At 37.2% G+C, this 24,738-nt stretch overlaps 1 protein-coding gene across 2 annotated transcripts in view; it reads right to left on the reverse strand.

Moving 5' to 3' along the window:
- Window positions 1-24,738, reverse strand: part of LOC107087050 (voltage-dependent calcium channel subunit alpha-2/delta-3-like) — a 155,655-nt gene that overhangs the window by 72,648 nt on the left and 58,269 nt on the right. For both annotated transcript variants that reach the window (XM_015378394.1, XM_015378393.1), the window contains exons 5-8: window positions 16,008-16,170; window positions 6,602-6,733; window positions 5,809-6,020; window positions 3,207-3,281 (exon numbers count right to left, since the gene is read on the reverse strand). In XM_015378394.1, coding sequence (XP_015233880.1) covers window positions 3,207-3,281; window positions 5,809-6,020; window positions 6,602-6,733; window positions 16,008-16,170 — 582 coding nt within the window. The remainder of the gene's footprint in view (window positions 1-3,206; window positions 3,282-5,808; window positions 6,021-6,601; window positions 6,734-16,007; window positions 16,171-24,738) is intronic.

Genomic DNA, 24,738 nt, shown 5'->3' on the forward strand with positions numbered 1-24,738 from the left:
CAATCCAAAAACTATGAGTGTGTGTGTCCATGGTTGTGTGTCTCTGTGTTGCCCTGCGATTGACTGGTGACCTGTCCAGGTTGTACTCCACCTCTCGCCCACAGACTGCAAGAGATAGGCATCGGCCCCACTGTGACCCTGACAAGGACTAAGCAGGAGAAGATGGATGGGTGTATGTATATGTATATTACAAAACACTTTAGATTTTTTTTTTTTTTTTTATAAAAGTGGAAAACATTTCTACCAGCAAAAGGGCCACATCTTCATGCAAACTACAAGTTGTGTTGGAAATAAAACATTGCATGTGATTCGTATATCTTATAGTATATGACCACCTCATTTCATCTACCTCATGATCTTTGAGGATTGCTGCATTTATTTTTTGTCATACTCTTGGTAATACATCTTTCTTTAGCTTATCTCTTTTTTTCATATCATTTTGAACCATTCTTCTCTTTTTATGTTTCTTCAATTATGGTCAAAGAAAAGTGTTCCAGCACCCAGCTGGGGCAGCAAGATATATATGAACATAGAGCACAATAGAGTACAGCCAGTAGAAGACAGCCGTACAGTTGCACACACATACACACAAGCACAATAACATACTGTGTGTAAACAGAAATAACTCACAGTGCTTTTTCTAACACCATCATATACTGTAGCAAAAAGACAGCCTTTGCATGTATTATGATTAAAGGTTAATCATTCCAACTAAAGACTGTTCCCTGGAGCTAGCTTTAACTATTGCCAGTGCAGGCACCTGTACACCTCTACTTCCATAAAGCAGCGGGCTATGCTTAAATCCAGCTGAGTATTTAAGTGGCAGACAGAAAATGTGTGTGTGCTGAGAGAGATTCTAGCTCCTTGAGTGTGAGTGCAATACTAAATATGCCTGTGCTAACTAAAATATGTGTTGGACATTAAATTCTTCAGAGAGCAGACACCTTTAACCCTTTAAAGTTATTATAGTATATCTGCCAAGCTTTAAGTGCATTAGTGTGAATGAAAGAGATATCTTTAACCACAGCTTACTGAGGCATTTGGTTTAGATTTTATGGCAAATTGTTCATCTCAACATGGAGATTGTGCATCTCTGATAAGTGCATTTAAAGGCAGAAAAGAGCTTTCAGTTAATAAAAAGGAGCAGTTTAAGTAAAAAGATATGAAAACTTCAGCCTGTTTTAATCCGATTAGCAGGCGTGAACAGTGATCCAGTACGACGTCAAATCAAGAGTTTAACATCCTGTGACACTACATTACATCATCTATTTTTACTTTCATTATCTTAGTATAATCCTTTTTTTTTTTAGAATCTTCTACCTTGTATGTCATTTTAAAATGTACTAGCTTCTATATGTGTTTGCGTATATATCCCTTTTGCAATAAAACCTATACGTGAAAAAAACATTTTTATATCTAATTAATAACCAGGACTCTCTGGGCAAATGGATGAATTAACATGTTGGACAGCTGCAGTGACCATGATTTGGACAGATCAAAGTAGAAACCATACCATGCTGGGTAAGATAACCGAAGAAATATGCTATGTGTGGCAGCTTATCTCCAAAGAGAAATTCTTTGTAGGTATGAAATACTTCCTGGCAAAAGTTTTTTTTTTCAGTTTCTTAGTCAGGGAGGTCAAAGTAAAAGGATTGCCACTGGGCTCCGTTCAAACCGCACAACCCACAGAATCCCTACGAAACTAAATTAGCAATGAACCCACAAAAATTTAACATGCAAAAATTTATTTAAGAGCACATATAAGTCATACATATCGAAAAGTATACCGGTAACAAGAAAAATCCACAAAATCTTAACAAAGAGTCTAGACAAAAAAGGTGTCTGTCTGAATGTTATAAAAAGAAAAAAAACACTGATGAGGATGAGGATAAGTAGTATTGGGTGTTTTAAATTAAGCAAAACTTCTAAAACATATCTAAAATTCAGCTTTTAAACTCCTCACTCATCTGTGACAAAAAAATAAACCTTTAGGCTGTTTGATCTGTTGAATTTCTGATCTTAATCACTTTAAGTACTTTTTACCAAGAAAAAATATGGATTAAAAATAACATACATTAATTTAAAGACGGAGTAAATTTGGAGCCTCTACTGGGACAACCTCATTATGTCCTCTGTTAAAGTAAGACATTAGCCATATCTGCTGGTGCACATTGCTTTCTTCCCTTATGTGGGCTGACTAAACTATATTAAGCTATTATCTTCACCTAAGCACACAATCCTAAACACACAATTCTAATCCATATTCATAAGTGCCTAGACAAACAAAAGTAAACAGAAACTAACATTAAAATACATACAGAGAGCATTTTTCAGAACTTGGAAGTAGAACATGTCCTTACAGGAAACTCAGTGTTTTATTGAATTCACAATAAATATTATTTTATGGTGTAATCACTAAACATTGACAGAGAGGATTGAAATCTTGCCATTGCTTTTAATCACTGTGATATCCTGATGGCTACATCATACATTTTCAACCACCACTCATAGTATATTTACTGAGTAAGTCACTTTTAAATAAACTGTCTTATTCAGAATTTGCATAATGCTCCAATATTATTGGGATTTTGCAAAGAAATATTGAGGTACTAAAGCTTCTGACAAGGGATTTTGAGAGTGCAGTGAAGATCTTCCCAAAAATGGCATCATTGCACACTTAACCATTTATTACAAAAATATTTTATCTCAGCTTTGGAATTAGTACAGCATTTTGAACTGAACTAAGTTGAATGGGATGAAATAATTAAAAGTATTTGGATATGCTTCTGCATGCTGCAAGTTTGAAAAACAAATGGCCTTTAACTTTTAATTGTTTTAAAAATATTTATTTAAGCTTTATAAATGAAATCCGGCATATGTGATTTTCATTGGCATCTGTTGTTTTCCTTTACTTCACCCTGAAAGAGTAGTGTTTACCTATTTCTACACAGGTTTATTTAATTATTGCTCCCCCTCGTTTTTAATGACAGAACCAAATATTGTAAATGAAACAGTTTTTAAGTTGATTTAGGATTTTTTTTTTTAAAGAAAAATGCAGTTGTTCTTCTGAACACCCACAATTGCAATTCATGTCACTTTCTGTTGCCTCAAAGTCCTAGCAAAATGCTAACCCATGAACTATTTCAAGTTGACTTAGAGTCATATTTTCCTTAATTTAGCAGTTTAAAAAAACTCTTAATACTCACATCTTTGTTGGTGACATCTGCTTGAACCAGGGTTCCATTCAGACATGGCTCCACATAATGCAATTCCTCATTGTACTAGAGAAATATAAAGAAAGGGTATAAAATATATTTTAAAAACTTTAATTTTCTTAAATGACAAATTATGGAATGGAAGAAAAAAGGCATTGTGGAGAAGTGATAAATTGCTTTTATCTACATGAAATCACATGCACATTCTATCCAAGGTTTACTATAAAAAAAACAATGCGAGTTAATGTGTAATTATATGTTAAAGTTCAGAGTAGTTGGAAGACAATGTAATTGTCTTTCTCCAACCCAATAGTTATGCTCTTATCTTTTTTATTCTGAATTTACTGTATGAAAAATGTATTGGTCTGAGAATGTGTTTTTATTGCAGTGCAATACTGAAAAATATATATATATATCTATAGTTGTAAGTTCAAGAGTGCAATTGAACTTAGTGAAGAGATCTTAGTGAAAATATTTCCATGAGACATGAGGGCAAAAAAATGGTTTTAGGAAATTAGGAACCAATTGGTTGTCACGCTCTGACCTGACAGTCTCTGTTGTCTGCTGCTGCTGCATTCAGCAATCAGGATCCTTGGCTACCTGCAATTCTTTGCCAGCAGCTTAGTCAAGCAAGTCCTCTACACCTGTTTATCTGCATGCTTAGGCAGGTTTCACACGTACATTTCGTGTTTGCTCTGTCACTCCTTTGCAGGATGGACTAAAAAGGCATCAATATGTAATGGTTTGGAGGATGTGGGAATGAGGAATTGTGCAGAGTTTCAACAATCAGCCATTGTCAGATTTTTGAAAAACTTTGCGTGAGTAGATGTCCAGTATTATTTGCCTGCCATTTCTTATATAACTTTTAAGGTTCATAGTTTCCTGTGTTTCCCTTTCTCAGCCTGTTCTCATCACTCACCAAATTGGCTTTTTCTCTCTGGTCACAGATGTGTAATTTTATCCCGAAGACCAACCTTGCCTAATCCATGGACCATGTCTGCTGTTCTCTGTCCTCCTGTGAACAACCTTAGTCTTTCCAATGAATGCATCTGAAGTTTTAACCATCCTGCCTTTGACCCCCTGCTGTGAGCTGCACATCCAGATCACCCTAATTTACTGCTAATCTCTGATGAAGGTTTCTTGTCAATAAACGTTTAAAGCACAATACCATGCCTGCTTGAATGTATCTCATTCTCAAAATAAGCAACTACTTTAATGTATATTTTCAAATGTTCCTTTTTTTCAGTAAAATAGTTTTCAACTTACCATTATATTTAGTGTCAATTAAACCTTTTTTTAATGTATAAAAAGAAGTGACTTCCTAACATCTACTTTTGTGCTTAATTCAGGATCATATCATTTCCAATTAAAATTTCTGTCACGATTTGGAGATATTGCTAAAATCCGACTGCTTACGCCTCTGTTCAGCCAAGATTTAGACTTTAAATTTCTGTGTATTCAGAACTGCATCGGTTTGAATAAATGATAACAATAGCTTAATCCTGAGGGCAGGCAACAACTAAGTCTGTCTGTTTTGCATTTCAAATCTTAATTTCAATGGCAATTAATTAGTTAGGAGCATGACAGAAAGCTAATTTTCAAGGCATGTTTCTATTCTGAACAGAAAAATATAAAAATGAGCTGTCTCATTTGTGTGTTGAAGCTTGCTGTTTGTTAACTGGGTCAGAACATAATTTTTTGGGGTCCAAGAAGCTGACTCAACACATATAAGAAACATTACTCATTGTGATGAAAGTGTTCTCCAAATCAATTTTTAAGGTTAAGACTTATGTATTTGAAATTGTTCATTGGTAGGTTTAGTATTAAGAGTTATGGTTTAAGGCTATGGGCTGCTCAGTGGAACAGTGGGTAGCACTGCTGCCTTGCAGCAAGAAAGTTTTTGGGTTCGATTCCCGGTGCGGGGTCGTTCTGCATGGAGTTTGCATGTTCTCCCTGAGCATGCGTGGGTTCTCTCTTGGTACTCCGGCTTCCTCCCACAGTCCAAAAACATGACTGTTAGGTTAACTGGCTTCTCTAAAGTCCCCTTAGGTGTGAGTGCTTCATACCTACAGGCATCTGCTTCACATCTCCTTTCTTGGTAGTATGTGGGTCTATATTACTAGCATGGGTTTTCTCTTTGGATTCTGCATATAATCCAACATTCATTTTGTTTGATTTTTTGAATCTTGGACTGAAATCCTGTTGTTGTTTAGTGCTTTTAAACTGGATCGTAGGCTTTCTGAATTACTTTTACATTTCCACTTAGAGGGGATAACTGGCCTGGCCCATTACTACCTTTTTTCCTCTTGCTCACAGGCTCAATATTCCGTTGTTATTGTAAACATACAGGGAGGGCTTTATATACTAACAAACAAAGCAAAATAGAAGCGTAAAACACAAAAATAACAATATACAAGCAGCATGCAGCAATTTAAAAAAACAAACTGTGAACTACTGCCATATAACTTTAAAAATGTCATAAACCTTTAAGTGCACCTTTATGGAGTACAGAAAATGGAATCAATTGCGTTAATGTAGTGTTTCATGTGTCTAATGACTGGTTCTCTATTAGATTTATTTTGTGTAGACTTACAGCAATGATATTAAAAAAGTCATCATCTCCAAGAGTGTCTAGAATGGAGGAAACAGTCTGCCTGGCAATCGTCAGTCTCAGGCCTTTCATGCTCCCACTGACATCCACCAAGATCACAACATCCTTTGGAGAGGTGGCTGCCTGGATGTACCATTTTCGGTTTCTGCAGTCGAAAGCTATAACTCCATGTTCATCTGGCTTCCATTTGATTCCTGTAAAAGCATTTAAGATCAAAAATAATATTGTGTATTGAAATTAAAAGTGTGTATTGATTAGTTGGTTCCATAAGAATTTTTATACTTTTTTTTTTAACATTCATGCTTCATAAAATAACCTTTTGCAGCTGTCTATTCAAAATCTAAATTGAAAAAAATTGTAAAAGCATGTTTGACTACAAACATTTAGAGATATGCATTTAAGAAGTTTTCTTACCACCAGCACTGAGAATTACTAAACCCCTCATAAAAAGCACTTTCAAGCTGTTTCCACTTAGGATAATTTCTTTGATATGTAGAAAGCCTTTTCATTAAAAAAATCAAGACAGCTGTGATGAATTCAAAACCAATAAAGGTAGCCATTTTTTTTTTCTGTTTCTTTATAAAGTATTTAGGAGAAGGAGGCCATTGCATGACCTGTTCAATGATTTTCAAAATTTCAATACTGTTTCAGAATATATCAATTCCATAATATTGTCTTTATCATTTTGTGTTTACTGTGATGTATTAGTTTTCCTCCATTTTCCCTTCCACCAACTTTTCAATAAAAATTTCTCTTAAAAAAAGTTCACACTTACCAGGATATTGTCGGAAAAATCCCTTAGCACTGCCAAAGTACTGCCATATTAGTGAGGGATCCCTTTCAAAGTTATCCACAAACACCTTGTTTAGGGCCTCTGACCAGTACACACCATTGACGATCGCAGAGTCTACCCAATACAGTGAGAAAAATAAAACAACATTAAAAAGTAATTATATATTGAAAGCAGAAGCAAACATCTCAATATGTGTGACAATATAATGACAATAAAGTTTAATTCTATACTATGATAACCTGGAATAACCTGAAAAAGGCCATGTTGACCATTTCAACCATTCAGCATGTCAACGTGAATCAATCTTCAGAGTGCACATTGAGATTTGATACATATGAGGTTATTTTGATATTGATTATGATATTATATGATTGCCTTTACACAGCTGTACAACAGCAATGTATCTGCTTCAAAGAATATTGGTCTCTCTAGTGCATGCAGCGGGTGAAATATGTGTTAAACACGCCACCATTTTTCTCAGTAAATATATTTCTAGAGGTGCTATTGACATGACATTTGCACGAGATGCCGGAAACAATCCATGCAATTTACTCATGCAAAGAAATCAAACCATAGTAAATCAGAAATTACATTGCATGTAATAAAACAGTCATCTTCTGGTGAAAATGTCATGTCAATAGCACCTCTTTAAAAAATATTTACAAAATGGTGGCGAGTTCAATATTTATTGCACCCGCTGTATGTGTTATCTGGCCCTGACAATTTAACAACAGATCCCCCAAGTCCTGTATTGCTGCTGAGTGGGACCTATTTGGGTTAGGTTTGCCTCTCCAACAGATGTCCAACCTCTTTTAAATCCAGGAGGTTTAAGGCATAAATCAGCACATAAAATTTGTTGTGCGCCATAAACCATTCTTTCCTCATTGCAGCAAGCATTATCCTGCTTAAACAGGCCACAAAAATCGGAGAAACAATTTCTATTAAAATGTTGTAAATTGTCAGCAAAACTGTTTAGGTAGGTGATATGTATTCAACACCCACATTAAAGGGAGGGATGAAGGCTTCCCAAAGGAACACAACCAAATGTAATTATCCCTCCTGCTTCTTCCCATACTGCAACCCCGTTTTTATTTTTAAAAGTTTAGAAGGGTATTTTTTTACTGAGAGCCACATATCTTAATACATCAGAGAGATGCAAGGCAGATAGACAATAATATGACTGGGTGGCCTTTCCCAATTTTCTATTTGAAAACGCAGTAATAAGAGGCAGGTGCTTCACCTAATCTGACGTGTGATGACAAGGATGCCTTATATCCTTAAATATTTAAAACCAATCTCAGAAATACATAATATAGCAATAGGAATAAACATTTGTTTGATTTAAAATAAAATTTCAAAGTAAAGACTGTGAACATTTTTTCTCTTTTTTATAGAATAAAACTTTTCAAAGAAATGGTTTTAGTTTTTTAGCAGCAAAACTGTTCTGTTTATTTTTGTTCTTAACTACCATGCATGTTTATTCTCTAATAGAGTATGAGTGTCTGCAAACATGTACATTTGCATATAAACCCTTCCTAACATGAAGTTTAATTTGTTTTGATAAAGTGAGAAATTAATAAAGCTTCTTGTTAGTTTTTTAAGCTTATTTTACTTAGTTAGGGACCAGTCAGCCAAGCTTATTACAACAGCTTACCATTTAGTTAAAAAGCAGAGCAGGAGGATGAAAGCGGAAAGACTGATAAAGAGTGAGAAAAATCATGAAGCAAGACAAAAAAAAAAAACTTTTTATAGTAAACAGAAAAAAAATGCCAGGTATGCATACAAAAAGATGGACAAAAAATGACAGACACACAGACAAGTAGGCTACCTAATGGATGTAATGAAAGAGGAGTGGATAATAGGTTTCACATAATCTTCAATGATTTCAACATTGTCCCGCTGTCAACAGTTGTGCCAATAAGCCATGACTGAATTATTCTTTTGAAAACTATAACACACTGAAGCATCTTGTTGATAGTCATACCCTTCTACCTCCATGGAGTCGAGTGTAGTGGGGTGAAGATGAGACTGGAAGAGATCCAGAATTAATTAACACAACAATGTAGTCACTTCTGCTGAATTCTGAGTGTCTATTACAGGCTGAATTAATCATAATGAGGGGGTAAGCATGGGCTCTATTTTGCCAATAAGGTTCCACTAAAAAGCTCTAACTTTAGCATAGTTAAAGATATCAGTCATTTTACGTACTTTTTTTTTCAGCCTTTTATTGTCATTAAACTATCACAAGTACAGAGCAATGAGATAAAATCTGTGAATTTAACAGATCCCCTTGGGGAGAAGTGGACTGCCATGTGGGGCGCACAGGGAGCAGTGTGGGTGTTAAGGGTCTTGCTCAGGGACCCAGAGTGGCAGTCTGTGGGAGTGGGGCTTGAACTTAGAACTTCAGGATTCCAAGCACAATGCCCTAACCGGTAGGCCGCCACTCCCCAAAGCAGGCATTAGCGTGAAGGGTCTTGCCTAAGGACCCACTCTGGCAGCTCATGCCCCCCAGCTGGGATACGCACTCAGGCTTCCTGTTTGCAGGACGGGTGACACACCTGTACTGTACATATGTACACACATGATCATGTCATCAGCTGAAAATATGAGATTAAATGAACTCAGCATTAAAATAATAAAAAATAAATCTGTACTTCACTTGCTTGAATTATTGTCAGTGTTCAATGTAGATTATAGCACCTCAGGGAAAATAGGAACTTAAGAAGCAAGGTTTGAAATCATAATTGAACTGAAAAGTGATGGACAAGAGAATGTTAGGAAAAGTTTGAGTAATCATCATTAATTTTGTGTTGTGAATCATCTGCTTGGCTTCAGACAATCCACAAGGTTTGTATCATATCATTAAAAAAGTCCAAGCTCATGGGTGTAAAAGTCTGAAAGAAGAATATTTGATACACAAGGCTTTGCATGACAATAGACTCTAAATCAAATTTTGGCTGCAGAGGAGAAACTTTTGTATATTGGTTGCAGACAGCACTTTTGAAGCATTAAGGAGCTGGATTCAAGTGACAATGTTTGGACAGGTCATGTAGGGACAATAGGATTCTGCGTACCAAAGTAGCTACAAAAGACTCAAAGTTTTTTTTTTTCCTCAGTTCTTTCACCCTCGGTTCCTTAATAGCAATTTTCTTAAGCTTTGAAATTGTAGGATGTGAGAGAGACACACAAGGGTTTTTAAACATCATGCATTTAACAAAATGTGACAAAATGTTCTTTCTTGGTAGGTGCCATTTCAAACCAACATTCTGATTTGACATTTGCATATTGCATCATCTGTTTTTCCTTTAATTTTCAAAGGTTTCTACACAAAAATTTAAATGTGATTGTTTTATGTGTGTAATGTTATATTAAAGATGTCAAATTGATTTCAATAGCTCTGTAATCCTTCCTCTCCCTTTGCTCCTTTTTTACAGGGTGCTTTTTTAAAATCTATCATTATCCTGGGGGTAATTTTTTTCAAGTAATGCCAGGAAGGACAAGTTTGTTTATAGCATATTTCATTGGCAATACAATTCAAATCACTGTCCATTAGAAAAAAGACAACAAAGTAGCTTAAACGCAACACAAATAATTAAAGAGAACAAAAGTGAGTAATGAAAATAAAAGGCTTATACAAGAAAGATGAAATGATTTATTGAAAAATGAAATTTGGACTGAAAGCTTCTGGGAGTTAATTCAAAATCAGTTGAGCATAGGAACTAAATGCTGTTTTTCCATTTTTGGTTCTGGCTCTACGTATGTAAAGTAGATTTAAGCCAGCACACCTCAGATATGTAGATAGATGATACACTGACAACAAGTCTGTAATGCATTTTGGTGCTGAGCCATTTAGTGTTTATGGACTAACAGATGTACTTTAGTTTATTCTTTTGCCAGTATAACGATATTGAAATTAAGGTGAAATGCTCCACTTTCTGAGGACACAGCACTCTCTATCAACTGCAACTGTCCAATCAACCTTTCAGCCGAGTTGTGAAGACACCACTGCATTAATCAGTTCTACAAAAGACATTAATCACTTTTTTAAGTTCCTGCTGAGACATTAGCCCTTTAACTGGGAGATGTTCTTTAAGTGATAGAAGGCACACATTTTTACTGTCTTTATGTGCCTCTGAAGATTCAGGTCAGAGTCCATCACCACAACCAGATTTTCAAGCCCTGATTAGTGGTTTCTAGCTATATTAACTAAAGCTGTATGTGATATCAATAAGTTACTCTAAATGTAAATTCACATTTTCTAATGCTGCGCTTTTCCACTGGGACCTTTCCATGTTAACAAGTTTTATTTCTGGTAGAGGATAGCAAGCCTAGCACTAGCTTAGTGCTACTATGGCTCTGTCTAAATCTCCTCTGTCCTACTCTTTATTAGCATTAGATGTTAGTTATTCCTTTGCCCCCTTAGCAATAATGGTACGTGTAAAAAGTTGAGTATTTTTGTAGCTTTGTGGGAGAGGTTGTCATAGTTAGAGTCCTGGCTTCAGGTTGCTGAGCATCCAGGAATTGAAAAGGGCCAATTGACTAACAACTCAGTGTCACCGAGACCAGGTACACAGTAACACAGTGGCCTGCCAATACTTCCTGAGAGGCAAGGATCCCATATGTACTGCAGGTATATATATAAGTTATATATAATTAAACCTTTACTTAAGGTCTCTTCAGTTGTACTGATCCCTTTACACCTTAGACTTCCTCATCTTCCAGACTATTTACTAGAAAACATCAAATTCCAACATGTTAAGGACGAGAAAGCAAATATTTTGGGAACCCCCCGACACTATAGCTGAGGTTCAGTAGGTGACTGATGTACTCCAGAGTGGAAAATTCCCTGGACCTGATGGGTTTACTTCCAAATATTACCAGATACTCTGTTGGAGGCCACCATGCTTAAAGAGGACAAAGACCCTCCACTATCTGATAGTTATTGAGCCATTTCACTTTTGAATGTTGACTTTAATATTCTTTCTAAGATTTTTATCTTTTGTAAGCAAACTGTTGCCTATTAATTATTCTGCCAAAAAAAAATTCTCCCTCCATTTTGCCATTCAGGTGGTCATCTGGTGGTTTTCGATACCTGGGTAACCAGATATCCAAATCTATTGGGGAACTGTGTTGTATCAACCTTCTGCTTGAGAGAACCGAAAGGGATTCTGCCAATTGGGCTGTTCTGCCTCTTTCATTTGTAGGCTGGATACATTCCGTTAAAATTGTGATTCTTCCAAATTCCAAAACTTGTTTTAGAATATTCCTAATTTTCTTAACAGATTTCTTTTGAAAAGTCGAACAGACTGATTGTGATAACTTTTTATGGCATGGCAAGCCAGCCAGAATTTGGAAATCCAGTAAGGTACTACTACTGGGCATAAGAGAGATTCACTGCTTGGACGGGTGCAAACAATGTTTATCTCTGTTTTCCTTGCTCTTATCTCTTTGATCACAACTTCCACTTCTACAATTAACTGGCTGTCCAGTGGTTATTGCTTCTCTGAAAATCTCTTCTTGTTTTCAAAAGCAACTCGAGCTTTCTTGCCCCTACTGCTTTAACTTTTGTTTTGTAGAAAATTGCTACTTTGTCCCATTCAGGACAGATTCAGTATCCTGGGCCTGACATAAAAAAGGAATAAAGTCAGTTAATTATTTAAATACAGACTCTATATTTTCCTCAATCAAGCAGCTTTCTACTAAATTCTGCCACCCCAACCATTACCTCTGTAGCTTATTTCAGGTTACAGATCTGTTGGAGGCTGTGATTTTCACAGACCCGATAAAGGATGTACTGTATCTCAGGTCCGTATATTTCTATTTGGTTGGTATTCTCAACCTCAATTACTGCAAATTAATGTGTTTGGGAGGAAAGCCTGAAAGTTCGATGTAGTGAACAATGATACAATTATTCTTTGCCACTTTTCTAGGGAAATTATTTAAACTGTGTGCTGACCAATAAACCATGTGCTTGAATTAAACACATGGTTCTTCTGCAGATGGGATCTGGAATTCAAGTTGGTTCACACTCTTTCTAGGAGTGTTCAGGCAAAACCAATTCCATGTGCATAAATATTCCTAAAACAAAAGCTGTAGGTAAAAGTCTTATTTCCAAATGCTTTAAGTGACCCTCTATCCAACAGTATGCAGCAGAATAAGTTTTGTTTAGCTTTAACTTATTCAGACACATGAAAAACCAGGTCACATTGCAAAGACAATCATGTCCAAAGTTTACCCCTGAGCTGCAGATGTTTCAGATGAGCGAGGAAAGATGGAGTGAATAATTACACCTGTGATGTTTACCTGACTAAATTAAACTAGAGCAGAGTTGAAAGATAAGAGCAGTTTTCCATATTTCTAGTAAAGCATCTAAATATGTAAGTTTCTCTGTTGAATCTTTAGTCTATAAATCACATATTAATTATTCCTCCTCTTCTATGAGCTGATAACCCAACTTTCCATGCAATTGATTTATTTAGTTTCTAACTTTTGTTCCTGACGCTCTCATTTGCTTTTCTTTTCTTTTTCCAGGGTGCAATTAATTCCTTGCTTAGACCTTCCATCAGTCTGACTTAACCTACTTTCGTTTTCAATTATATTCTCCTTGCTCTCTTCCTCCATTTTCCTCCTCTCTCTTTTTCTATATACATTTTTGCCTCTCGTAACTCAGTTAAGTCAACTTGACATTCACTTTGTCCACTGAGCCTTGTAAGAGGCCTTAAATTCTCATGTTGGATTTGAGCTGATGGTAAATCAGAAGAAGCCTAATTATTAACAGCTAATTAGGTCAAAGTGTTGCAGTAATGAACCAAGGAGTTGCATATAATGAAGTCATGTCCACCTTCTGATAGAAACATGCATTATTCACTTAAGACTAAAGCTATGTTTTTGTGTGATTTTTAAACTTTTTCACTTGTAGTATAAATTCTGGCTTTGCTATTATTGCAGTTTTAATGTTATAGCTCCAAGCCTCATTACCTGAAGATATATAATTCACTTTTATCAGACAACGAGAAGCTATAAGTACTTACTATTGGGCAGGATGAGCTTTTATTTTTTTATATGCCTATTACTACTTTGCCTGCAGCATCCTTGCAGTTTGTAAAAACATAAAAGAAAAAAAACATTGCACTGAAAATAATTTTTTCTGAAATTTTTTCAAAATCAGAAATATGATTAACTATTAAGTACATAATGGTATTGATAATCAAATGTATTTTTTAATAAAAATTTCTAGCCAAGGCACATGACATCGCCTGGAACATAGCCGTGACCCCACCCCTGAGCCAGGCCTGGTGTTTAGGTTATTCCGCGAGCACATCGTGGCCCCAGTGGGCTCAGCTCCTGCAGGGAGAACCATGAGGGACATGTGCAAAGAGGATTGGGCAGGAGTCGGAGGCGCCCAAATGCACGGGCCCCCTAGTGCATGGGCCCTAAGGCTGGATCTGGGGAGACTGGCTCTGTCACTTCACTGGGAGCAGCGGGGCTGTGGGGGGTTCAGCTTGTGTGGGAGGTGGAACAAAACCGGCTAGCGATAGTCAGCCTCTCTGCCACACATAGCGTGGGCTCTGGAACCCATCATCTTGAGAGAGGCTGGACTCTTTCCTACTCTGGAGTGGGTAGCAAGAAGAGACAGAGGGCAGCGTCTCGCCCCAGCTCAGAACACCATTTTAAAGCTTAAGGATGTCCATAGGTGCACCTAGTGCTAGGACACCCTAGGCCGATCATGGACGTTGTAGTCGTATCTTCTGACCTTTTTTTGCATATCTTGGACAGTCGGGTAAAAAAAGGGGCAGAGCTGTACACCGACCACTACCTGGTTGTGTGCTGGATACGCTAGAAGAAGAAGAGGCCAGACACATGTGGCAAGCCAAAGTGAGTAGTGAGGATCTGATGGCATTGTTTGGTGGAGTCCTCGGTCACGGATGTGTCAGACTCCCACCTCATGCGGAGCTTCTTCCAGTTTTGGCTGGAGGCTGGAGACATGGAGTATGAGTGGGCCATGTTTTCACCATCTATTGTTGATGTGGCCACCCGTAGTTGTGGCCATATGTCCGACTGATGGTTGAACTTCTGCATCAAGAGGAGCAGTCTGGTTTTCATCCTGGCCATGGAACAGTGGACCAGCTTCACATCCTCTGCAGGGTGCCCGAGGGTTCATGGGAATTTGCCCAACCAGTCCTCATGTGCTGTATGGAAGTGGAGAAGGCATTCAGGTGTTGTAGTGCCTTCAGGATTGTAGTCAGGTTCCCTCAACTAGGGGCAATCCGCAGGTATAAGTGTAGCAGGAGCCTAGTCCACATTGCAAGCATTAAGTCAGACCTGTCGTTAGACTCAGCCAGGGCTGCCCTCTGTCACCGGTCCTGTTCATAAACTTTATTGACACAATTTCTAGGCGCAGCAAGGACAAGAGGGGGTCTGATTTGGGGACCGGTGGATTAGAATCAGCTCCTCCAAGTCAGAGGCCATGGTTCTCAATCATGTGTATCTCTTGAATCCCTGCCTCATTTGGAGGAATTTAAGTATCTTGGGGTCCTGTTCACAAGTGAGGGGACAATGAAGGAGAAGATCAATAGACAGCTGCTGCTATAATGCAGCTGTTGCACCTGTCTGTCGTGGTGAAGAGATAGCTGAGCAAAAAGGCAAAGCTCTCAATTTACTGGTCGGTCTACATTCCTACCCTCACCTATGGTCATCCAATCTGGATCCCGAATGAAAGAACAAAATTCCAGATACAAGCAGCTGAAATGAGCTTTCTCCACAGAGTGGCTGAACCTTAGAGATAATGTAAGGAGCCACGTCATCAGGAGGGGCTCGGAGCAGAGCCCCTTCTCCTCTGCATCGAAAAGTCCGCTGAGGTGGCTCGGACATCTTTTCCAGATAACATCTGGACACCTCCCTCGGGTGTTGTTCCAGGCACACCCCACCTGGGAGCAGACTCAGGGGAGTGCCCCAGGCTTCCCCAAGCAGAGCTGGAGGAGGTGTTTGCAGACAGGAAGACTTGGAGTCTCTACTGAGACTGCTGCACCCAAGAACCGGTCCCTGATGAAGCAGGAGACAGCGAGTACAAGGTATTTCTTCGAGAGGTTTTTTTGTTGCTTGTTGTTGTTTAGTAATGGTAGGTTTAGGAAACATAACTAAAACTTAATCAATCTTGGTTAATTATTCCATATAAAAAAAATGTATACTTATTGTTAACCACACATTTTAGCCATAAAATTTTATTTAAGATTCAGCATTATCTAGTTGACTGTTTTTGACAGCAATTACTTTTTTCATGGTCAAACAAGCAAACAGCCTGCATCCATGTAAAGCATTTCTTAACATTTATTTTCCAATATTAATGTAATTTTGTGTAAGGTTTGTATATTGTGGATTGTGAACATACCTTTATTGTACATGTTGGTGGGCACCTGGACCACACTGAGGCTGAGATTGACTGATAGGTTGTTAAAATGATCGTTGGGCTGCAGGATAAACTCTCCTCCCAGCTCTACATTGTTCCCCTCCTCATCAACCTCATTGATCAGAACTGCATTGAAGTATTCGTACTGTAGACACAAATAAAAAAAGAGAAACATCTGCACCAAGATAAAACTTAAATTCACCTTGAAATCCGTAACAAACGTTCATTAAGATCAAAGGGTGTAAGTATCAATAAATCATTTTGCCAAGTCATACTGTTGATACATGAAAGAGCCAGATCAATAAGGTGCTAAGTCAGGGAGTTTCACATGTTCAGGTAACCTGAATCCCCAGATCATCCCTGGATGTGCATGTTGTTATAGAGGAGAGCTGCTGAGATGACAAATACCACCTCAAGTGTCTGTGGACTACTTGCCCAGCTGCATCGTACATGAGGTGCTGTGCTTCAAAAGTATTTTTAGTACTGCGTAACCTAGGAAGAGTATTAATAAATCATAGTTCTAGACACAGTGAAAGCACAAGTGTCTCTGTATCCCAAAGCTCCAGAAGACAGTCAGTACTGCGCTTGTAAAAGAGTAACACTGCATAATAAGAGGCAACTAAATGGCAAAAACCATTAAAAGTTGCAGAATTTAAGACTTTAGTAGGCTGTCTTGTATAAAACATAAGTGATGCTTCAATATATTTTAGAAAAACAAGGAATATCAGTCATCTCACTGCACCTAGCCCATTTATTTAATGTAAGGTCATGTTCTTTAAAGTAAGCTGCAGTTTCTGGCCATGCCAGGTATACTTTTTTTTAGCATTTAATATATCCGTTACTGTAAAGTGTGGATTTTTACATTTCTGTCCATACATCCATTATTTGATTTAATTAGATATTTTTTGACCACATAAACATAAATTCAAGCCAAACCCCATATCTAAATGGTTTACATTAAAATAATGAAAAGATTTATTGCTTCTCTTGAAATAAGTAATTTTTTACAAAACCTTATTTCAGAAATGTTAGTGATGTTTCTTACTTTTTACAGTCAGACATCATTTTATATCAACATATTTTAGACTCCCAGTTAATTAATACAAAGATACCAACTTCTTCAAAATCAGTTCATCATGTCTACCAAATAAAGGCAGCAAAGATAATCACAAGGTTCTGCATTTTTTTATTTCCCAATTCTTATTCTAATCTAAAATATGACAGAAGACAGACTTAAAACAAAGACATGTATTCAGTACTTCAACAAGCAGTGAATGCAAATACATGACAAAGTTAATATAATCTATGAAGAATAGTTTCTTAGACAAAACAGAAATAACTTGCACTAGGTTTATATAAAAAGTGAATATTTGAAAGAAAAATTTAAAGCAACATTAAACACTAAGTTAAGTTTATCAGTAAATAAAGTTTCTTAAAGAAAAAAACACCTGTTCTAGACACACCAACAATACCTATTACAACACAGTTAATTTACAAATTGTATAAAGCAAACTTATATTGATGTGATACTACATTAGATTGTAGTGTAATTTAATGGACTTCTACATCGTTTAGAAGACTTTGTTCTCATGTTTGTTCTCATGTTTGAACAACCCCCCCCTCCAGCTGCTACACTTGAGCATTAGCAACCTTCAAAGGGGTAAATCTTCCTGTGTTCTCATGAGAAACAATACCATCCCTTCAGCACAGTGCAAAACACAGATAAAGCCATCAATTAGGTTAGCAAGCTTTGTGCCTATCAGTATAATTAATCAGGCCTGATTAGACTTAAACTCCTTTATCAAAGAGCATACTCCTAATTCAAGGTGAGAAAGTGCAAGGTTGAATATTTTTTCCATATTGAGTGTTCGGAAGGCCACAAGAATAAAAAAAAAATTTACAGGCAGAATCCGTTTAAGAGCAATAATTTGATATGAGTCAGATAGGATGTGAGATTCTTCGATCAAGCTTTTTGCTCATCATTACATAAGTGTTCAATATAAACTAAATCGGACTTTAGTGTGCTCAATAATTTTTGGCATCCAGCACTACTGCACCCTTTATTTATTTATTTATTTATTTATTTTTATGTTTGTTTCAGCTACATTTAGATAAAATTAGATCCTGGTGATTCTGCACTTTCACTATTTTATGTTCGTTTTCCAGGTTCAATAACACTATGGGAGACTTTATAGGAATGAAAAGGAGCTGTCAATTGTGTTGCATGAGTTACAATGCCTTGGGAACAATTCATACCTGTTTTAAAAAGTGATAATTTCATGTCTTTTTAAATGTAATCATAGAGTAACTTTAGATAATCTACGTAAACTACTTCAACGGAAATTGTCAATTTTGATAAAGCCAAACACTTTTGGTTTCATCAGAGGCTTATTAATACGTTATATGTTCTGATAGTCATTTCAACCTGGAAAGACTAACAAGGAGACAATAAGACAAGGAGGCAATTACATAGATATAGAGCAGAGCATTGCTGCTGATGATAGAATGGGCAGACTAATTAGAATGAAGAGGTCTTACCCCTAGGGCCAGGACACTAGTGGTGGACTAGAAGATAAAGGATGAAGGGAGCTGAATGATGTAGGAGGTAGACCATGGTGGTGAAGGTGGTGGAGGTGGGTTGAAGCCTTGATAGAAGGCAGGCACACTTGACCTTGATGAGGCAGCTTATAAAGTCTTTGATGTTACTGTATTATCTGATGAAGAGGTTTGGAGGGCAGAAAAGAAATGGCAGCGGTAGATTTCGGATGACAGGACAGTTGGGATACACAGGTAAAGCTTGGCACAGTCTATCACATTGAAAATATGCCTAGGCTCCATTTAGTTCAAATGGGGATCAGATCCCTGGTTAAACATAAAAAAATTCTAAAAAGAATGAAGCAAATCAAAAATTCTAATGCAAAGGATTTGAACACACTTTTGCATATTTTTCTTATATGTGACATTAAACAATTTTTTTTACAGGCGCCAAAGGAAAGGAATTTGGTAAAATACTATATGCAATTCTTGGTTTTATAATTGAATTGGGAATTGCTGTATGGCCATAAGGACCTAATAAAATATGATTCTAGTTGAGAAATGAAACTGTAATTTTAATGTAATATTGTTTGATTATTCCACAAAAATATGGTCCTCAATATTAACAGGTGTGCCTCTGCAAAAATACCTCCTGAGTTATGCATTTGGTAAATATGACATTGTCAGGCTCAGAACAGTAAGATCCAGTACTCAAGGCTGACAAACAGTTAGATTTCTTAAAGCGTTTATTGAAAACTGAAGAGAGCAGTGTTGCATTAAAGGCAGGAACTTCTGCAGGAGGAGATAACAGGTTAGTGACCACGTCTTTTTGGAACCTGGTCTTATAGTTCAGTTAGAGCCCAAAGGGTGAGGTTGGTCCCAGCCGGTCGGTTGCAAACTCGATGCAGTGGTTTCCACAAAGAGAGTCCCAGACGTTGAAGTATCAACAGGCAGGAGATCAGAGCTGAGCAGACGAAGGAAGGCAGGACAATCCCGAGGGCAAAGCCGATGCCAGTGATGTGCTCGGTTGTCTGAGTCAAGAGGTCAGAGATCTAGTGAAGTACCGATGGAGAATCCAGGACAAATTTGGTTCAAAGTTACAGGTACGGTACACAAACAGGCAAGAGTCAGAAGACAGATCAGGCAAAAAGATCAGACAGGGACAGGCAGGCTCAGAGGTCCAGAGGCAGAATGGCTCAGGATCAGGTAATCAGAATACAGGAACCCTAGAATAATTCCGACCAACAGCTCGAAAATAATCTGGCACTGATGACTGGCCTGAAGGCTGGTTAAATATAGACTAAAGCAGGTGGATCAGAAAAGCAGGTGATGAGAACCCGGCAGAGCTACTGTAAGCAGGTGTGTGAAATGAGTGTCTATGTGATTGGACAGTCAAGCTCACTCAAGAAGTTGCCACAACTTGTCTTATGAAGATTGGATTTAGGCCAAATCAGGAAAGGCACTGAAGTGATGATGTGCAGCTCCGAATGATCAACATAGGCCGAGCGACGCTGAGCTGTGAGGCCTGTCCAATGCTTGCAGCTTTATTTCTCATTATAATGCATACACTTATTTTAAATAGCAAATAGCAATTATTTTTACCTTTTTTCAGCCTTTTTCCTAGACAGAGTTCAGTCAACATCTGGGTCAGTTCAAAAGATGTATTTATATAAGCCATGTAATAAGTCATTAATAAAACATTCAGCAAAAAGAACAGTACCACATGAACTCTTTAGAAGGGGAGGTTCAGAATGTCCTGTTTTAAATCTTTTGTTGTTTCTTTTCTTGTGGCAAAAGGTCAAATGAGAAAGATTGCAGGCTGAGAAACATTTAAAGGTTTGTTCGTTTCTTTTTTTTTTTTCGTTTAAATTTTCCTAGTGTTTTTTATTTTATCAATCCAAAGAAGATCCAGGTGGCTCCAGTGAGAAGACAGGAATTTTGCTCAAATGCATGTTGCTTTTAAATCTAACCAAAAAAAAAAAAAAAAAAAAAGAATGTTTTGGAGTGTTCTCAAATCTTCAGAATATGAATAATTGAATGACCTTATTCTTACTTTAAAAAAAGTCAGTTAGTCTGTGTTAATATTTAGAAAGTACTGATATAACTGATTGTGAAGTAATACATTTACAATGGTATAGAGGTGGTATAGAGTAAATGGATAATTGATAGATTTAGAAAGATATGAAGCAATCTAAGAATAGCAATAATAACCTTTAATATTATAATTGATATAGGTTGGGAGACAAGGTAATTTGAAGGAGTAATCAGGCACAGCTCAAAAATAAAAGATGGGAAGGGAGAATACATGACAAAAACTGGAGAGCAAGCACAAGCAGACAACCTCTTTAAACCTCTTTGTTACATTTTAAATGTACATGTTGATTGTGTTTAATGCTATTTAGAAATGAATACTGAGAATGCCAGAAGCCTAAAGTATTAAACTGCTTTTGGAGGACTTCTGTTTAATTCATTCCATATTTTCCTGTCTTAAACTTTAATTTAGAACAAAATTAGACCTAATATTTGTATTTTCTCTACCCCAAGCACAGTGAACATTATTGGAAAATAACCTGTTTTGTGCATAGACAGCTTTTTTTCTTGAGAATATTGTTATTTTGGATTATGTAAGGTAAAAAACAATTTTATTTTTGTACTTAAGTACAATGTAAAACCTGTAAGTTTTTACTTTTACTTTAGTAAACGAGTTCAATTCGTACTTTTAATTTTAGCAGAGTAATTGTGATAAAGAATGTCACTATTGATATCACATGCTATAAAGGTCCCAGAAATACATTCAATGTAATTATTATGCAGTTTGGGATGTCTCTCCTTGCTTCGGATACAACAGGGGTTGTTGCTTTCAAGTGTTTTTTTGGATGCAAAGGAGACTGCACTGACACTTTTGTTGTCCAGAATGCAGATGAAAGAAGATTTAAAACTGAAAACGACAGTGAAAGATGACGCAGGCACAACAAAAATGCTTTAAAAGCAATGACCTTCTTCTAAATATGAATATTTTAAGTCACTATAAAAGAATAATAATAAAATAGTCATAAAACTGACTAAATCAAAATCACACTATGGAACCCTTAATTTTGATTTATGTTACACAATTTTTAAGTTGCAATGCTGTGGAACTCGGTGTGGGTGTAAGAGCAGATATGGTGTCAATGCATCTGCTTCTGTGTGCAAGCTGCAAAGATGGAGTGTCCAAATGTGGGTGCATATTTTCAGTAAGTCAATTATGCTTTTTCAGCAGCACAGTGGATAAGCACACTGTGCCACTAATGCAGGCCTTGATCATGTGTTAACAGCCTGATCTTTAACTCTGCACTGCATTAAGCTGTAGTATTGCATATACTCAGCACCCACTCACTTGGTGTGGGTTAGACAAAGAAGATAAAAGTTATTAAAAGTAAAAGGAAGCACTGGGGACATGCTTAACTTAGTCAATTTTATGTTGTTCAAAGCCTTAAATTAATCATAAACAGATATTCTGCTGCTTAAAGCATAGCAAGTTTAAAATGACTTAGTATAGAAGATCAAGCTTAAGTGTAAATTCAATCGGGAAGAGTCTTGTCAGCTTCCCCTGAACTACCTGTGATGTCCTTCGTTCAGTTCCAGCCAATCAACTCAGGGGGCCACAGCTTCTCCGAAGCCAATAATCATTCAAGATTCCCTTCATTTAGCTTCTGGCCCAGCTTCTCTCTCCCGTACGCAAGTGAGCTTTCAGTCATTTCAGTGCAAGCAGCCCACACATACTTTTCAAAAGTTAACTTTCGGTCTCTCCTGCACCAGCTTCAGCGTGGATTCCATCCTCATTGACACCTGTTGATCCATGCCGCAGTGATTCGTGGCTACACCACACCTTGTTCCCTCCACCTCTGTACAAGCCTCTGTGTTTTCGCTAAAGCCATTCGCAGCATCCAGGTGGCTCGCTCTTCGTCCAGTTCGCCGACACTGATTCTCTTCATGTGAGACATATTTTTTTCCAAAAGTCCGATGTTTACCTCATTCCTCGCTTCAGTCCTCCCTCTCTAACAGAAACAGCAAAATTTTTTGTTCCTCATTTTTAGTCATTAGTTTTATTCCCCTCTAGCTTTAAGTCCTAGTTGCTTTCAGATCCCTTTGTTTCCCCTGGCCCTTCTCTGTTGCCCCCTAGTGTCCTTTCTCCTGAACTCCTTCTAGTTACTTCTGTCTACACCTGCTCCATATCAACCTCTTGCACCCTAGTGTCCTTTTTTTCCCCCTTAACTCCTTCTAGTTACTTCTGTCTACACCTGCTCCATATCAACTAATTAAGTTCTACAATTGTTTCTGTCTACCATATGTACACCTCCTGTTGAGTTAAGCTGGATATACACTGTACGATATTTTCAATCATTGTACACTTTCACTGCTCATCTGTGTGACGAAACCGCAGGGTTTAAAAGTTCACAGCTCATGATGTATAAACTTAGACTGTACGGCCCGATGCTCTGATGCGATCTACCTGCTAACACTGCACATCTAAAAACCACAGGACGGACTTAGTGCCGAGAGATGGCGTTGGTCGTACTCGTCAATCTGGAAGAAGAAAAAGAACTCCCTTGTTTGCACATCCACAGTGTGTGATCTGCTGGTAAATTGGTTTTGTAGATGCTCGTAGCTCTGCTTCAACAGCAGGATTTTCTCAAATACACCTTATGAGGGCCGACTGAATTTCAAACATGTTTGAATGTATTTCGAATTTTTATTTATTTACGATTCCTGTTCAGGAGGTGGTTGTGAGAGGCTGATCGCCCCTTGTTACCCCTTATATACTACACGATGTAGGACTCATGATGAGACTAAGACTCAGCCCGATCAAAATAATTCTCACAGGACTGGAGAATCAGCCTGAAAAGGGCAAGAAAATCATACAGTGTATGCCCGCTTTAAGTCATTGCTGGATCCTTGTAAATTCTTTGGATTATTCCTCCCTAGTGTCTCCTAGTTTTTTTGGTTCCTGAGTTTCTGTCAATTGCTTCTGGACTATGGATTCTGTATTTTTAATTCATTCAACTTTGAAAGAAAGAATTTCTGCCTCTTCAGCTCTGCATTTGTCGACTACAAAATCCACCAACCTTGACAGAGACGAATCTAACCTGAAATCCAGACTATTTATTACAGTGAAATCAAAACTTCTGAAATCCTATTCTTTAGGAAAAACGAAAAGCAACATTTAATGTAATTTGAAAGTTGCATTAATTCCTTCCCCCTTGGCTGTGTTGTAGCAGTTGTTTTTAAGATGTGTTAATAGATNTTTTTAAGATGTGTTAATAGATCAACAACAACCTGCAGAAAAGGGTTGTACTTCTCTGATATTTAAACTTGAAATGTTTTGTAACTTTATAGCTCTTAAGATTTTCTGAGGGTCATCAATAGTATTCTTTAAATAAACGCATATTTTCCATTATTTATTATTGTGTAAGTTCTGACATCGACATGTAACTTGTCCAAAGTTTATATACACATCCCAACTGAAAAAAAAAACATAACAGAGGAAATGTTAAAAAATAAAGTATAGTTCTGAGGTTTACACTGACTGCTAATGTGACATGTTTTACAAACCCAGCATTTCAAACACTGTGAGTTACTCAAAAAATTTTTGAGATAACCACTATTATTCGAAACTCGCTTAAGAAGGTTGCACTTCTTTATGTCCTCTGTTGAAATGTTCTCAAATTATTTTATTGTAGGCTTTGTTAGGTGTAGACCGCTCCTGTGATTTACACAGTTATAAGCTGTTAATGAGCTGGCAGAACAGAAAAGGTAAAACCTAATTTATTCTAAACTTTTTTTCTGAATTTTAGTACTTCATTGTTTTGAATGATTTTTATATGATACTTTCAAATACTTAGCAAAAGATTGCATAAAACAAATTGTGTTGATAAGTCTCCCTGCTGCTGTTCAGAATTGCGTGTGCAACAGCCTCATGCATGACAAACCATTTCTTCTCAGAGTTAAGAAGCTCAGACTTTAAGTTGCATGAAGTGAGATTTTAAGTATTGCATATCCACCATTACTTGGCCTCTTCTACAAGTTATTTACCCTGGCTGCTGGCTCATTTAAGCAGTGATTATCCACACCCATGGCCCCTGGTTATTTTAAGTCACATTTCCACACTTTTGGAGTGGTGCCTCCCCCCTTTCACAAC

This window comes from Cyprinodon variegatus, unplaced genomic scaffold (assembly GCF_000732505.1).
Source record: "Cyprinodon variegatus isolate N-32 unplaced genomic scaffold, C_variegatus-1.0 Scaffold171, whole genome shotgun sequence".
Lineage (NCBI taxonomy): Eukaryota > Metazoa > Chordata > Actinopteri > Cyprinodontiformes > Cyprinodontidae > Cyprinodon > Cyprinodon variegatus.